General features: G+C 52.6%; 1 protein-coding gene across 1 annotated transcript; it reads left to right on the forward strand.

The window, feature by feature from the left end:
• The first annotated feature begins 10,578 nt into the window (after positions 1 to 10,578).
• Positions 10,579 to 13,228, forward strand: ADRB3 (adrenoceptor beta 3). Its single transcript, XM_012475990.2, has 2 exons — positions 10,579 to 11,771; positions 12,564 to 13,228. The coding sequence occupies exons 1-2, from the start codon at positions 10,579 to 10,581 to the stop codon at positions 12,583 to 12,585; spliced, it is 1,215 nt and encodes a 404-aa protein (XP_012331413.2). The 3' UTR covers positions 12,586 to 13,228.
• The last annotated feature ends 324 nt before the right edge of the window (positions 13,229 to 13,552 follow it).

A 13,552-nucleotide genomic window follows, 5' to 3' on the forward strand; every position in this document is an offset into this window, starting at 1 on the left:
CCGGCTGGAGTGCAGTGGCACATCATAGCTTATTGCAGCCTCAAACTCCTTGGTTCAAGTAATCCTCCTGCCTTGGCCTCCTGAGTAGCGGGGACTGCAGGTGTGCATCACCATACCCAGCTTACCGATTCTAATGATCCCTTCCATCTCCTTCAGGAGACCAGGGGCAATCCAAATTCCAGGAAGTGGAGGTCAGTGTTAATGACTTGCTTTCTGTCTCCAGCCCTCCCTGCACCTCCACCTCCCTCCCCTCTCCTCCCCCAAACCCCAATCCAGCAGAGAAGGCAGAATAAGCTGCCAGCCAAGGCCAGAGAAAAAAGACTCCAGGCTGGAGGTCCAGGAGAAATAACTTTTCTTCCTGGCCTCATCACCCCATTTCATTTGTGACCCCGAACAGTGTCCTCACCACATCCTAATAGCATTATTTGTAAAAAAGAAAGGATAACCTTTGCCAATTCCCACTGCCAGTATCTTGCAGAGTGTCCTTGAGGCAACATTTTCACAGGGACTGCTCAGGCATGGGAGAGACGGGGTTACTGCTGTCTCCTTTTGGCGCTGAGGACTAGGGTTGGAAGGACAGAGGTTCAGTTGCGACTGTCTTATTAGAAGTGGGAAAGGGTCTGCCAGCTAGGGGTGGGGGTAGGGGCGTGGAGCTGGGTGAAAGGTACAGCAGGCTCTCCTCCAAGATGTCAGCTTGGGGCCGGGTTTGGTGGCTCACGCCTGTAATCCCAGCACTTTGGGAGGCTGAGGCAGGTGGATCACTTGAGGTCAGGAGTTCAAGACCAGCCTGGTCAACATGGTGAAACCCTGGCTCTACTAAAAATACAAATTTAGCCAGGTGTGTTGGTGGGCACCTGCGGTCCAGCTACTGTGGAGGCTGAGGCAGGAGAATCGCTTGAACCTGAGAAGTGGAGGCTGCAGTGAGCTGAGACTGTATGACTGCACTCCAGTCTGGACAACAGAGTGAAACTTCAAAACAACAACAACAACAACAACAACAAAGATATCAGCTTGGTCTCCCCAGGGGCTGCCCTTACTTGCTTTCCTTCCCCTCTCTGTGATGCCCAAAGCTGCCTCTCCCACAGGACTGGCAGGACTCCTTTCGGGGAACAAAGTAAAAACTCACCTTTCTCTGTGGGGCAGGGACTGGGTCCTAGTCATCTTTCCCATGCCTAATGTGGGGACTGGCCAAGGACAGGTGGGGGCTTGGAAAAGGTGTGAGGAGGGAAGGAAAGGCTGGACACCCCGGGGTGCTGCAGCCCTACCAGCCAGGTCACCCTGTGATGACTCAGGCTGAGTGACTTCTCCTCCTGTCTTATTTATTGATTTATTTTAGAGACAGGGTCTTGCTCTTTTGCCCAGGCTGGAGTGCAGCAGTGCCATCATAGCTTACTGTAACCTGCAACTCTTGTGCCCAAGCAGTCCTCCCATCTCAGCCTCCCAGGTAGCTAGGATTACAGGTGCATGCCACCGTGCCCGGCTATTTATTTTATTTTCAGAGGTGGGGTCTTGTTATGTTGTCCAGGCTGGTCTCAAACTCTTGGTCTCAAGTGATCTTCCCTCCTTGGCTTCCCAAAGTGCTGAGATTGCAGGTGTGAGCCACCATGGTTGGCCCATTTTCTTTTTTCTTTTTTTCTTGAGACAGAGTCTCGCACTGACATGGTCTGGGCTGAAGTGCAATGGTGCAATCTTGGCTCACAGCAACCTCTGCCTCCTGGGTTCAAGCAATTCTCCTGCCTCAGCCTCCTGAGTAGCTGGGATTAAAGGTGTGTGCCACCACTCACGACTGATTTTTTTTGTACTTCTAGTAGAGATGGGGTTTCACTTTGTTGGCTAGGCTGGTCTTGAACTCCTGACCTTGTGATCCTCCCACCTTGGCCTCCCAAAGTGCTGGGATTATAGGCGTGAGACAGCGCTCCTGGCTGGGCCATTTTCAATTTATCATGAGAGGGGAAGAGAATCCGATCCTGACTGGAAGGCAAGATGCTCTGCTGCCTCTTGGGATTGAAAAAAAAAGGAGCATTTTTCCCATCCATGAATTCTTCAAAAACAGGAAACACTTCTCTTTTCTCCCGCCACACCCTCTCCCACCGGCATCTGGATCCTGACCATTCTCTTGATGCTCTTGATGCTTTCTTGAGGGGCCCTCAGCCATCTGCCAGGGCGGTGGGGGCTCCACTTCCCTCCTTTTGCGGCCAGGAAGGCTCCTCACTCTTGTCTTAATTAGAGGCATTTGGTCAAACCCAGCACTGGCTTCCCCGCTGGGGAGGAGCCATCCTCAGTGTCTTGTCTTCTTTCCCTCCCAGCACCAGCTGCTCTTTCCCCAACTCATGCTTCCCGGGGGAAAGATGTGGGTTGACAGGAGGGAAGGGATCAGAGCGTGTTTCAGCTCCAGTACCCGCTTCTTTGGGAGGTAGACAAGTTCCAGCCTTGTCTGAGCTTTCCCTCCCGGGGGAGGGTGGGAGAGGAGAGCACGAACCAAGCAGCATGGAGGGTGTGCCCTTCTCTGTGCTGCCTCCTTACACCTGTCATCTCAGCACTTTGGGAGGCTGAGGTGGGAGGATCGCTTGATGCCAGGAGTTCAAGACCAGCCTGGGCAACAGAGACCTCAGCTCTACAAAAAGTAAAAGAAAAATAGCAGGCATGGTGGTGGGTGTCTGTAGCCCCAGCTACTTTGGAGGCTGAGGAGGGAGGATCACTTGAGCCCAGGAGTTCAAAGCTACGGTGAACTCTGATTGAACCACTGTACTCCAGCCTGGGCGGCAGAGCAAGACCTTGTCTATAAAATAAATAAATACACTGTGGGAGGCTGAGGTGGGCAGATCACCTGAGGTCCGGAGTTTGAGACCAACTTGGCCAACATTGTGAAACCCTGCCTCTACTAAAAATACAAACATTAGCCAGGCATGGTGGTGCGTGCCTGTAGTCCCAGCTGCTCAGGAGGCTGAGGAACAAGAATCGCTTGAACCTGGGAGGCGGAGGTTGCAGTGAGCCGAGATCACACCATTGCACTCCAGTCTGGGCGGCTGCAAAGAAACCAGCCAAAGCAGCGTCTAGAGGTGACTGGAAAAGCGATGCTAGAAACTTATTTCTGGGTTTGCGGGCACCCCCTCCTGCTAACAGCGGCAGGAGGCAGACAAATGCCTAGGCAGATAGGGGCAGGTCCCTGGTGAAACCATACCTCCAAGCCGAAGACTTTTTAAAGCCTGAGAGCCAAGATACAAGTCAAATCCACGGGCCAGATTGAGAACCTGTCTTGGTGTGTTTTCCTCTTATTGATCCCCACCCTTCACCTATTTTACATTTACCTACCTTTTCTTCATTGGTTTTCTACATGGTCCATGCCCACCTTTTGGTGTCTCTGCTTTAACCTTTGCATACTCACAAACCAATCATCACGCACGCCCCGTTTAAGTCCATAAAAAGCCCCAGACCCAGCCACGCTGAGAGAAACCACCTGACGGTGGGGGTGGAGGACAAGTTCCCCCAACCCCTCTCCACTGAGAGCTCAGCAAAACTCTTCATTGCCCATCCTCACCCTTCTAATTGTCAGCGTAATCTCATTCTTTTTGGATGCAGGACAGGAGCTTGGGAACGGCCGATTGCAGGCGCAATCTATAACACAGACGGACCGAGTGAGCAGTGGCAGGAGAGGGGGTGTCGCTGGTCGTGGAGGTCTCCCTGGTTGGCAAAGTGGCCAAGAAAAATCCTGCATGGGTTGGGTGAAGTGGCTCGTGCCTGTAATCCCAGCACTTCTAGAGGCTGAGGCAGGTGGATCACCTGACGTGAGGAGTTTGAGACCGGACTGGCCAACATGGTGAAACCTCATCCCTACTAAAAATACAAAACTTAGCTGGGCATGGTGGCAGGGGTCTGTAATCCCAGCTACTCGGGAGGCTGAGGCAGGAGAATCGCTTGAACCCGGGAAGCAGAGGTTGTAGTGAGCCAAGATTGCGCCCATTGCACTCCAGCCTGGGCAACAAGAGGGAAACTTTGTCTCAAAGAAAAAAAATCTTGCATCACCGCTTTCTCTTCCCACCCCCGACTCCCCAAGCTTGATCCCTCTCCTACCTCCTGGATGGAGGCCTAAGCATTTGGGCCTGGGTTGTAGGTGGGACTTGTGACCTCTCCAGCGTCTGGGGAGCAGCTTCTCCAAATAGTCGGATCTCAATGACCTCCCTCCCTCCCTCTCTCCCTCCTTCCCTCTCTCTCCCCCTACCTCTCTCCCTCCCTTCCTTTCTTTCTCCCTTCCTCCTTTCCTTCTTCCTTCCTTTTTTCCTTCCTGTCATTTGCCAAATTTCAATGATTATTCAGAAACTGGAAGAAGGATTTCTCTTCCTACCTCAGGAGAGAAAGAAACCTTTCTTGTCCCTTCTTCCGTTTATGACCAGACGCTAAAAGAGAAGGCACTGCCAGAACACCCTCCCTGTCCACCCCCGTCTCCCCAGGTACAAGGCTTTCATTCCAGGCCAGCCCTTAGGCACCAGAATGCCTCTGGCTTCCCCATAACGGAGATCCCTTCTCTGTCTCCCCTTCAAGTCCTCTGGATCTGACCTTGGGAAACAAATCAGGTGTGTGCAGAGTTGGCTGTGCCACATTACAGGATACAAGGAAAGTCTTAGGTTAGGGGCTTCTTTCAGTTCTGATAGTTTTTATCTCTCTGCCCCCTGGTTAGATGGTGGGCCATTGCCATTGTGGGGGCCTGGAGAGGACAGGCTAGGAGGTGGCACCAGTCACAGCCTGGCTGGGAGGGAGGGGAGTGGTTCTGGACAAGGGACCAGCTCCTTGGATGCCTGCGTACATGTTAGAAATGAACCTTTACTGTGCACTTTCCATAAGATGAAAAAAAGAAAAAAGAAACAAACCTTTACTGCGTGATGATGGAGCAGCCTCCGTTTCCTCTCCGGGCCTCAGGTTTTCTTTTCTTTCTTTCTTTTTTTTTGAATCAGAGTCTTGCTGTGCCACCTAGGGTGGAGTGCAGTGGCGTGATCTCAGCTCACTGCATCCTCCACCTCTCGGGTTCAAGCGATTCTCAAGCCTCTGCCTCCTGAGTAGCTGGGATTATAGGTACTCGCCACCACGCCTGCTCTACAGATCTTTGTATTTTTGCAGAGACAGGGTTTCACCATGTTGGCCAAGCTGGTCTTAAACTCCTGACCTCAAGTGATCCGCCTGCCTTGGCTTCCCAAAGTGCTGGGATTACAGGTGTGAGTCACCGCTCCCAGCTAGGCCTCAGATTTTCAGTTCTGCAAAATGTTGGTACTGGATTTGATCGTTAAGACCGCTTTTAGCACTTACGCTCTGCCACCTCTGCCCTATGCCCCTAGACTATTGGTGATGAAAGGAGAAATAGCAAACACTGAACCAGCTGCTCAGAGGCAAATATACACACAGGATTTCACAAAAATGAATGGATGGTCCCTGTGGGCAATGGAGAAGAGAGACAGGGTAAACGGGTAGCAAAAACGTCCACCTAGTTTTTGCTCTGTTCCAAGAACATTTTTTTTGAGACGGAGTTTTGCTCTCGTTGCCTAGGCTGGAATGCAATGGCTCAATCTCAGCTCACCTCAACTTCCGATTCCCGGGTTCAAGTGATTCTCCTGCTTCCTGAGTAGCTGGGATTACAGGCATGTGCCACCACACCTGGCTAATATTGTATTTTTATTAGAGATGGGGGTTTCTCCATGTTGGTCAGGCTGGTCTCAAACTCCCGATCTCAGGTGATCCACCCATCTCGGCCTCTGAAAGTGCTAGGATTACAGGTGTGAGCCACCATGCCTGGCCCGTTCCAAAAACTTTAAAGCAAGGGGTGGATTTTGAATGGTAGAAGAGAACCACCTGTTACACATGTAGTCTTAGACAGGGTACAAGGCTGGGATCACCTGAACTCTCTGGCTTCTTTATTCCATGTCACATGAACACACACAGGCACACACATACATGTGCCCAATCATGAGGTTCACAGGAGAGAATACTCTTTCCTGCTGTTAGAACTTCTGCCTGTCAGGTGGCTGCTGCCACTTCTGGCTCTACCAGCCACATATTCTAAATCACAGAGCATGATTCTCCCTGACACATACCCCCGGAGCATTGACACATAAACAGCAGCCTGGGGGCCTGAACTCAGTGCATTCAGAGGCCCACAGGCGCTGCCTGCTTCCAAGGGCACAGAACACAGGTCATCTGGGGGCTGAGGGCCAGCATGTGCTCTCTCTGGGCACTGCATGCTTCTATCCCAAGTTGGATGACCTCTCCAGCCCAGGCGGTACTAATTCCCCTTGGGCCAGTCATTAGGATGACTTCCCAGAGCAGTCGGTCACTTGCCTCCACCCCTCTGCTGACCATCAAAAATGATGGTGAGAGTATAATTGGGTATATCCCTGGGGAGGACATTTGGCAGCATCTTTCAAATTTGCAAATGCATAGACCTTATAACATAGCAAAATCTATTTGTAGGATATACTCACATACAGGTGAAAAGACGTGTTTAAGTTATTTGTTGCAACATCATCTGTTAGTAAAGATAAGAAGTAAGCTCGATGTCTATCAGTAGCTGATTGGTTTCATAGACAATTATGTATCCATATAACGGGATACTGAAAATGAGATGCTTTTGGCTGGGCACGGTGGTTCATGCCTGTAATCCCAGCATTTGGAAGGCCAAGGTGGGCAGATCACCAGAGGTCAGGAGTTCAAGACCAAACTGGCCAACATGGGAAAACCCCATCACTACTAAAAATACAAAAATTAGCTGGGCATGGTGGCGTGCACCTGTAGTCGCAGCTACCTGAAAGGCTGAGGCAGGAGAATTGCTTGAACTTGGGAGGCAGAGGTTGCAGTGAGCTGAGATTGCACAACTGCACTCCAGCCTGGGTGACAAAGCAAGACTCTGTCTCAAAAAAGGAAAAAAAAAAAAAAGGACACTTTTGTATATCAATCTGGAAGGATCACAGACACATAGTTAAGTTAAAATAAGCAAGGTGCAGAACAGTGGGTATATTTGACTGCTATTTGTGTAGAAAAGAAAGGATACAAGAATATATATATTTGTATTGACTTGTATGTATATAAAATATTAGCCAAGGGATAAACCAGAGACTAAGTGTAGTTACTTGCTAGGGAGATGAAAACTGGGATGAAAGCAAGTCTCTATAATATGTATTTGGTATATATATATATATATATTTTAAATAGAGTCTTGCTCTGTCTCCCAGGCTGGAGTGCAATGGTGCAGTCTTGGCTCACTGCAACCTCCGCCTTCCGGTTTCAGGCGATTCTCCTGCCTCAGCCTCCTGAGTAGCTGGGATTACAGGCGCCCACCACCACGCCTGGCTAATTTTTGTATTTTTAGTGGAGACAGGGTTTCACCATGTTGGCCAGGCGGGTTTCCAATTCCTGACCTCAGGTGATCCACCCGCCTTGGCCTCCCAAAGTGCTGGGATTACAGGCACGAGCCACCACACCTGACCACATTTGGTATATTTTGATGACTGAATAATGTGCATGTATAATCTATTCAAAAAATTAAGTTAAAAAACACAAAATCACAAATAAGACCCAATAGCCTTATAGACTAAAGTGGCAAATGAGGGAGCCCTTCCCCCTGCCATCTGCTTGGGCAGTGGAAAACCAGACAGAGGAATGAGAGCAAGGATGGGTTGGCAGAGGAGGAGGAGGCCAGGTGCCTCAACGTCGCTGTGTTTGCTCATAAAACCTTTCCTAACTTGAGTCAGAAATTTCTCTTCTTACAGTGTCGTTTGGTTATTGGCGTAATCATTCCCCAAGCTCAGGCACACTCACATGGTTTGAGAAATCTTGTCTTTTTTGAATATGTTAAACATTTGTACACACTTCCTCCAAATTACAAGGTCACCTCTAAGGCAATGACAGTCTTTGAAGTTGCTCGACTTCCTGGCACCCCTTTCCCTTCCCCATCCAATGCCACTGTCCTGGAGAAAAAACAAACAAACAGAAAATGCTGGATGGCATGTATTGGTTTTTAGAGATTACTTTTTGGGAATCTTATGATACCCTTTTGAGATAACTGGCAACAACACTCTGGGGTGTTGCAAAACCCTTCTTGGGAGTGACCGCCTTGATGGTCAACAGGAAGCCATAGTCAAGACTCCAGGCCCAGTGGGGCCTGCACCACTCTGTCATGACTTGAGTGGGGGCGGTAGGAGATGGGAGGGCCAGAGGCTGCCTCTTCACCTTCACCCCCTGGGCATTTCCATGGATCCAAAGGCCTGCTTGGGGTTCTTCATGGGTATGGAAGGCACTTGCTTGGGAGCCCGACAGATCCTGCTCGTGGGTGAGCAGCTAGGTCCCTGGGAGATGAGGCTGGTTCTTTTTTCCTTGGGGATAATTTTAGGTTCGGAATTCCCCTGCAACCTTCCTGACTCTTTAGCCCCTGGCTCAGTCTCCCAGAGGGATTGTTCATACCAGTGACTATAAAGTGTTCTTTAGAAATATAGAGCTATTCAGAGGAGACCTGCTAGGGCATAGCCCTGGAGGCATTTTCCATGATAATTTTTTCCCCCTTTGCCCCATTGTTTCAGTGGAGGAAGCATGATAGCTCAAGAATCAGGTCCTGATAGGCCCTAATGAGGTGTCCCATCTTCCTGCCCCACCACTTGAACCCAGAGGCTTTATTTTCCAGCACCCCTTCCCCATACACAATCTGAGAGAAACTGGTTTAGAGATTGGGAGAGCTTGGGCTGGAAAAATGAAGCCTTCCAAGTCTTGAATGAGGGAAGGGAGAGGGGAAGAGGCGTCTGGCTTCTTCAGATGAGGGAAGCCTCTGGTGGAACCGCCTGAGAGACTTCAGAGGCTTTGAAACACCAGGTCTGGCATGGTACACACCCAAGGATGGACGCATGAATGCCTCAACTCAGTGCCTTCTAGTTTGTAAAAGTTCATGAATAAAATCCTCAACGAAGGCTAGGCATGGTGGCTCACATCTGTAATCCCAGCACTTTGTCCTAGGCGAGTGGGTCACCTGACTGAGGCCAGGGGTAAACTAGTCTGGCCAACATGGCGAAATCCCCGTTTCTACTAAAAATACAAAAATTAGCTGGGTGTGGTGGCACATGCCTGTAATCCCAGCTACTTGGGAGACTGAGGCAGAAGAATTGCTTGAACTTGGGAGGTGGAGGTTGCAGTGAGCCAAGACTGCGCCATTGCACTCCAGCCTGGGCAACAAGAGTGAACTTTCATCTCAAAAAAAAAAAAATTCCTAAAGGAAGTGGCACAAACACTCACCATTGGGGGGCTGGCAATGGAAGAGTTGTGTATAGTTGGGGGGGATGGTAGACATGCCTCTTACCCAGTCACCCATTTGCCCATTTTTTTTTTAATAGGGTCTTGCTTCCTGCCCTTGTCCAAGCTGGAGTGCAGTAGTGTGATCATGGCTCACTGCAACCTTGAACCCCTGGGCCCAAGTGATCCTGTCCTCTCCAACTCTTGGCTCATCCATTTTTAATATGTCTTTATAACAGAAGGGTTTTAAGAGAAGAGGCTATCTAGAAAACCGCTAGGTGGAAAAGTGCGTGGAAGGGGCAGTGCAGAGTGGGGAAGATGGAGAAATTGAAATTCTGCAGCATCGCAGACTACATAGTGCCAAATCCAAATGCAAATCCAGGGCTAGCAATGAAAAAGACTTCTGAGCCTACTAGTGGTTTGTGCCTGCAATTCCAGCTACTCAGGAGGTTGGGACAGGAGAATGGCTTGAGCTCAGAAGTTCAAAGCCAGTCTGGGAAAAACTGAGACAGAGACCTACCCCCCAGAGAGAGAGAGACAGAGAAAGCAAGAGGGAGGGGAGGGGGGGAGAGAGAGAGAGAGAAAGAGTCCTGAAATATGGTAAATTTCCTCATAACATGAAAATATTAAAGAGACAAAAACAAAGCTGGAAGGGAAGAGAAAGTAAGTGAAATAGGAAAGGGGACAGATCTCATCAGGCTGAGGTCTTGGGAGAGGAGGTACTGGCTGCTCTGTATTACTTAATTTAGAATACCTTAGGGGAGGCCACCCAAGTGGATGAGGGGCTTCTGTGGATCCTTTGCTTGACTCCAGCGGGTTACCTTCCCTCTGACAGGGTAAAGGGCGAAGATGGGACTCCTCTCATCTCTCTTTCCCCAGCGTTGCTCTGGGACCTTCTGGGAAAGGAGGTGCAGGGCTCCAGGAAGCCAGTGTCCCGGGAGTGCTGTGCTGAGTCCAGGGGCCTGGCCAGGGCAGGGGTGGACAGATCGTCTCAGAGGAGCCAGGGCATCCCTTCCTCCAGATTTAGCTAAAGGAAACGTGGAACATCTCATCGGCCATCCTCCCCACTCTCCAGTTCGGCTCCAGAGGCCCCTCCAGACTATCCGCCGGCCGCTGCCCCTTTAAGCACCGCACTCCTCCCCCAGCGGTGGCACTGAGGGAGTGGGGGTGGGGGGAGGCTGAGCTCTCACGCCCCGGACTGCTAGGGAAGATGGTCCAGGCTGGGGGAGTCGCTCTCAAGTCCCGCTGCCCCCCCTGAGCCAGGTGATTTGGGAGGCCCCCTTCTTCCTTCTTTCCCTCCCACCCCACGCGCCACCAGGGATGACTCCGTGGCCTCACGGGAACAGTACTCTAGCCCCGTGGCCGGACGTCCACAATACCGCCAACACCAGTGGGCTGCCAGGGGTGCCGTGGGCGGCGGCCCTGGCCGGGGCGCTGCTGGCGCTGGCGGTGCTGGCCACCGTGGGAGGCAACCTGCTGGTCATCGTGGCCATCGCCCGGACGCCGAGACTCCAGACTATGACCAACGTGTTCGTGACTTCGCTGGCCACAGCCGACCTGGTGGTGGGACTCCTGGTGGTGCCGCCGGGTGCTACCTTGGCGCTGACTGGCCACTGGCCTTTGGGCGCCACTGGTTGCGAGCTGTGGACCTCAGTGGACGTGCTGTGTGTGACCGCCAGCATTGAAACCCTGTGCGCCCTGGCCGTGGACCGCTACCTGGCCGTGACCAACCCGCTGCGTTACAGCGCACTGGTCACCAAGCGCCGCGCCCGGGCAGCCGTGGTCCTGGTGTGGGTCGTGTCGGCCGCGGTGTCGTTTGCGCCCATCATGAGCCAGTGGTGGCGCGTAGGGGCCGACGCCGAGGCGCAGCGCTGCCACTCCAACCCGCGCTGCTGTGCCTTCGCCTCAAACATGCCCTACGTGCTGCTGTCCTCCTCCGTCTCCTTCTACCTTCCGCTCCTCGTGATGCTCTTCGTCTATGCGCGGGTTTTCGTGGTGGCTACTCGCCAGCTGCGCTTGCTGCGCGGGGAGCTGCGCCGCTTTCCGCCGGAGGAGTCGCCGCCGGCGCCGTCTCGCACTCTGGCCCCCGCCCGCGCGGGGACGTGCGCTCCGGCTAAAGCGGTGCCCGCCTGCGGCCGGCGGCCCGAGCGCCTCCTGCCTCTCCGGGAACACCGGGCCCTGTGCACCTTGGGTCTCATCATGGGCACCTTCACTCTCTGCTGGTTGCCCTTCTTTCTAGCCAACGTGCTGCGCGCCCTAGGGGGCCCCTCTCTGGTCCCCGGCCCAGCCTTCCTCGCCCTGAACTGGTTAGGCTATGCCAACTCTGCCTTCAACCCGCTCATCTACTGCCGCAGCCCGGACTTCCGTAGCGCCTTCCGCCGTCTTCTGTGCCGCGGTGGCGGCTGCCTGCCCCGGGAGCCCCGCGCCGCCGCCTCCCCGGCCCTCGTCCCCTCGGGGGCCTCCGCAGCCGGGACCAGCCCCGCGCAGCCCAGGCTTTGCCGACAGCTCGACGGGTAGGTAACCGGGGCGGAGGGACCCGCGGCTCAGGGTCGGGAAGTCTGCGATGTCTCCGTGCGTCGACTTGTTGAGTTTGGAGTTTCCTAGGAGAAGGTGGGAGCTGGGATGGCTCTGCTTGAGAGAAGAGTGAACAAGGAGTAGCAAAGCAAAATGGGACCCAGGGCCCTTTCCTTTCAGGACACAGGTGCGCCACGGGAAAGCGCTGCGGTGTCCCGGGGACTCTGGCACTGCCTGGTTGGCTCTAGGGATTTTTTTTTTTTTTTTTTAAATAGAGACAGGGTCTCATCTCTGTGGCCCAGGCTGGAATGCAGTGGTGCGATGTCAGCTCACTGAAGAGCTCACTTTTACAGGCCTGAGCCAGGGCGCTGGGTCGGCTCTAGTTTTGGTTTTCCAGCTCAGTTCTTTGCCCCCATTCCCACCCCGATTTCTGGCCATCTCTAGACCTGGCTCACACTTGAAGACAGGGCTAGTGCCCGCCCCTCCACCCCCCAAGCCCTCGGACTCAGTTCTGGATTTTCTCAAAGGTTTGACGGCCGTGGAGGTGAGAATCCACTTCTGGTATGAAGTGCAGCTGTTGAGTGAGGAGCCTGTGAGTGCAGATTCGTGCCTGGGCTGGGTTGGAGTGGGGGTGGGGCGGGGCGTGTGTGGCCCTGTGGTGCCCTGGCGTTTTTGTGTAATTAAATATGCGTTCCAGGGTCCCTGATCCCTGTCCCTCCCTTCAGTGCACCTGGTCCTCCCTTCACCCCAGGGGCTATTTCCGGTTTTTTTTTTTGTTTTTTTTTTTTCAGGGCTTCCTGGGGAGTTTCTTAGGCCTGAAGGACAAGAAGCAACAACTCGGTTGATCAGAACTTGTGGAAAGCCTCTAGCCTCTGTTCACAATGAATCCCATGGGATTTCCGGGCTGTGACACTCTACCCTCCAGAACCTGGCGACTGGGCCATATGACCCGAGGGGGGAATCCTTACCAAGTGGGTTTTCAGCATCCTTTCACTCTCTGAGAGATGTTTTCTAAACCCCACCCTTGAACTTCACTGCTCCTTTGGTGGTAGTGCCCAGCCGCCCTGGAGCAGCCAGCTGGCTTTGGTAGAGGGCACCCATCACCTGGCTCGCTTGTGCAGTCAGTGAGTGCTTAGAGCAAAGAGAGCGCCCCCGGTCCCATTCCTTCTGCCACCCAAACCCTGATGAGACTCCATAGCCCAGGCTGAGAGTAGCAGGCTGGAAAAGACCAAGATTTGGGGTTTTGTCTCTAGTTCCCTCATTACGGCTCTCAAGCACCGGCCTCTCTCACTGTAGCCATGGAATGGCTCTGATCTACCTCACGGCAGTGTCAGAAGGTCTTTGTCAGGGTTTCAGGAGCTCCAGGTTCACAGGAAGGTGAACCATTAGAACACATCCCTTCTTTTCCTTTTGCAATCAGATGAATAAATATCACTGAACGCAGTTCATCCTTGGCCCCCTTTTTCTCCGTTTGTTTTCTTTTCATAATCCACTTACTCCCTTCCCTTCCACTCTTCGCCGGCTTTTGACAGAGGCAGTAAAGTAGACCTAATCCTCTCCCTTTTCTTCCTAATCCTCATCAAACGAAATATGAAAAGTCTGTCTGGACGAAGGGGGCGAGCTTGAGCCTTTGATATCTTGCTCCCCAACCCTTCCTGAAACTCTTGGAATCCAGTTGCCATTGAGTAGCAAAGCCACGCCCCCTGCAGGACTTGGACAAAGTGCCCACAGGGGATGGGCTGACTGTGGCCAGGCTCAAGGCAGGGGACATTTGTCCCCT

This window comes from Aotus nancymaae, unplaced genomic scaffold, assembly GCF_030222135.1.
Source record: "Aotus nancymaae isolate 86718 unplaced genomic scaffold, 86718_ANA_hifiasm-v0.15.2.pri h1tg000079l, whole genome shotgun sequence".
Lineage (NCBI taxonomy): Eukaryota > Metazoa > Chordata > Mammalia > Primates > Aotidae > Aotus > Aotus nancymaae.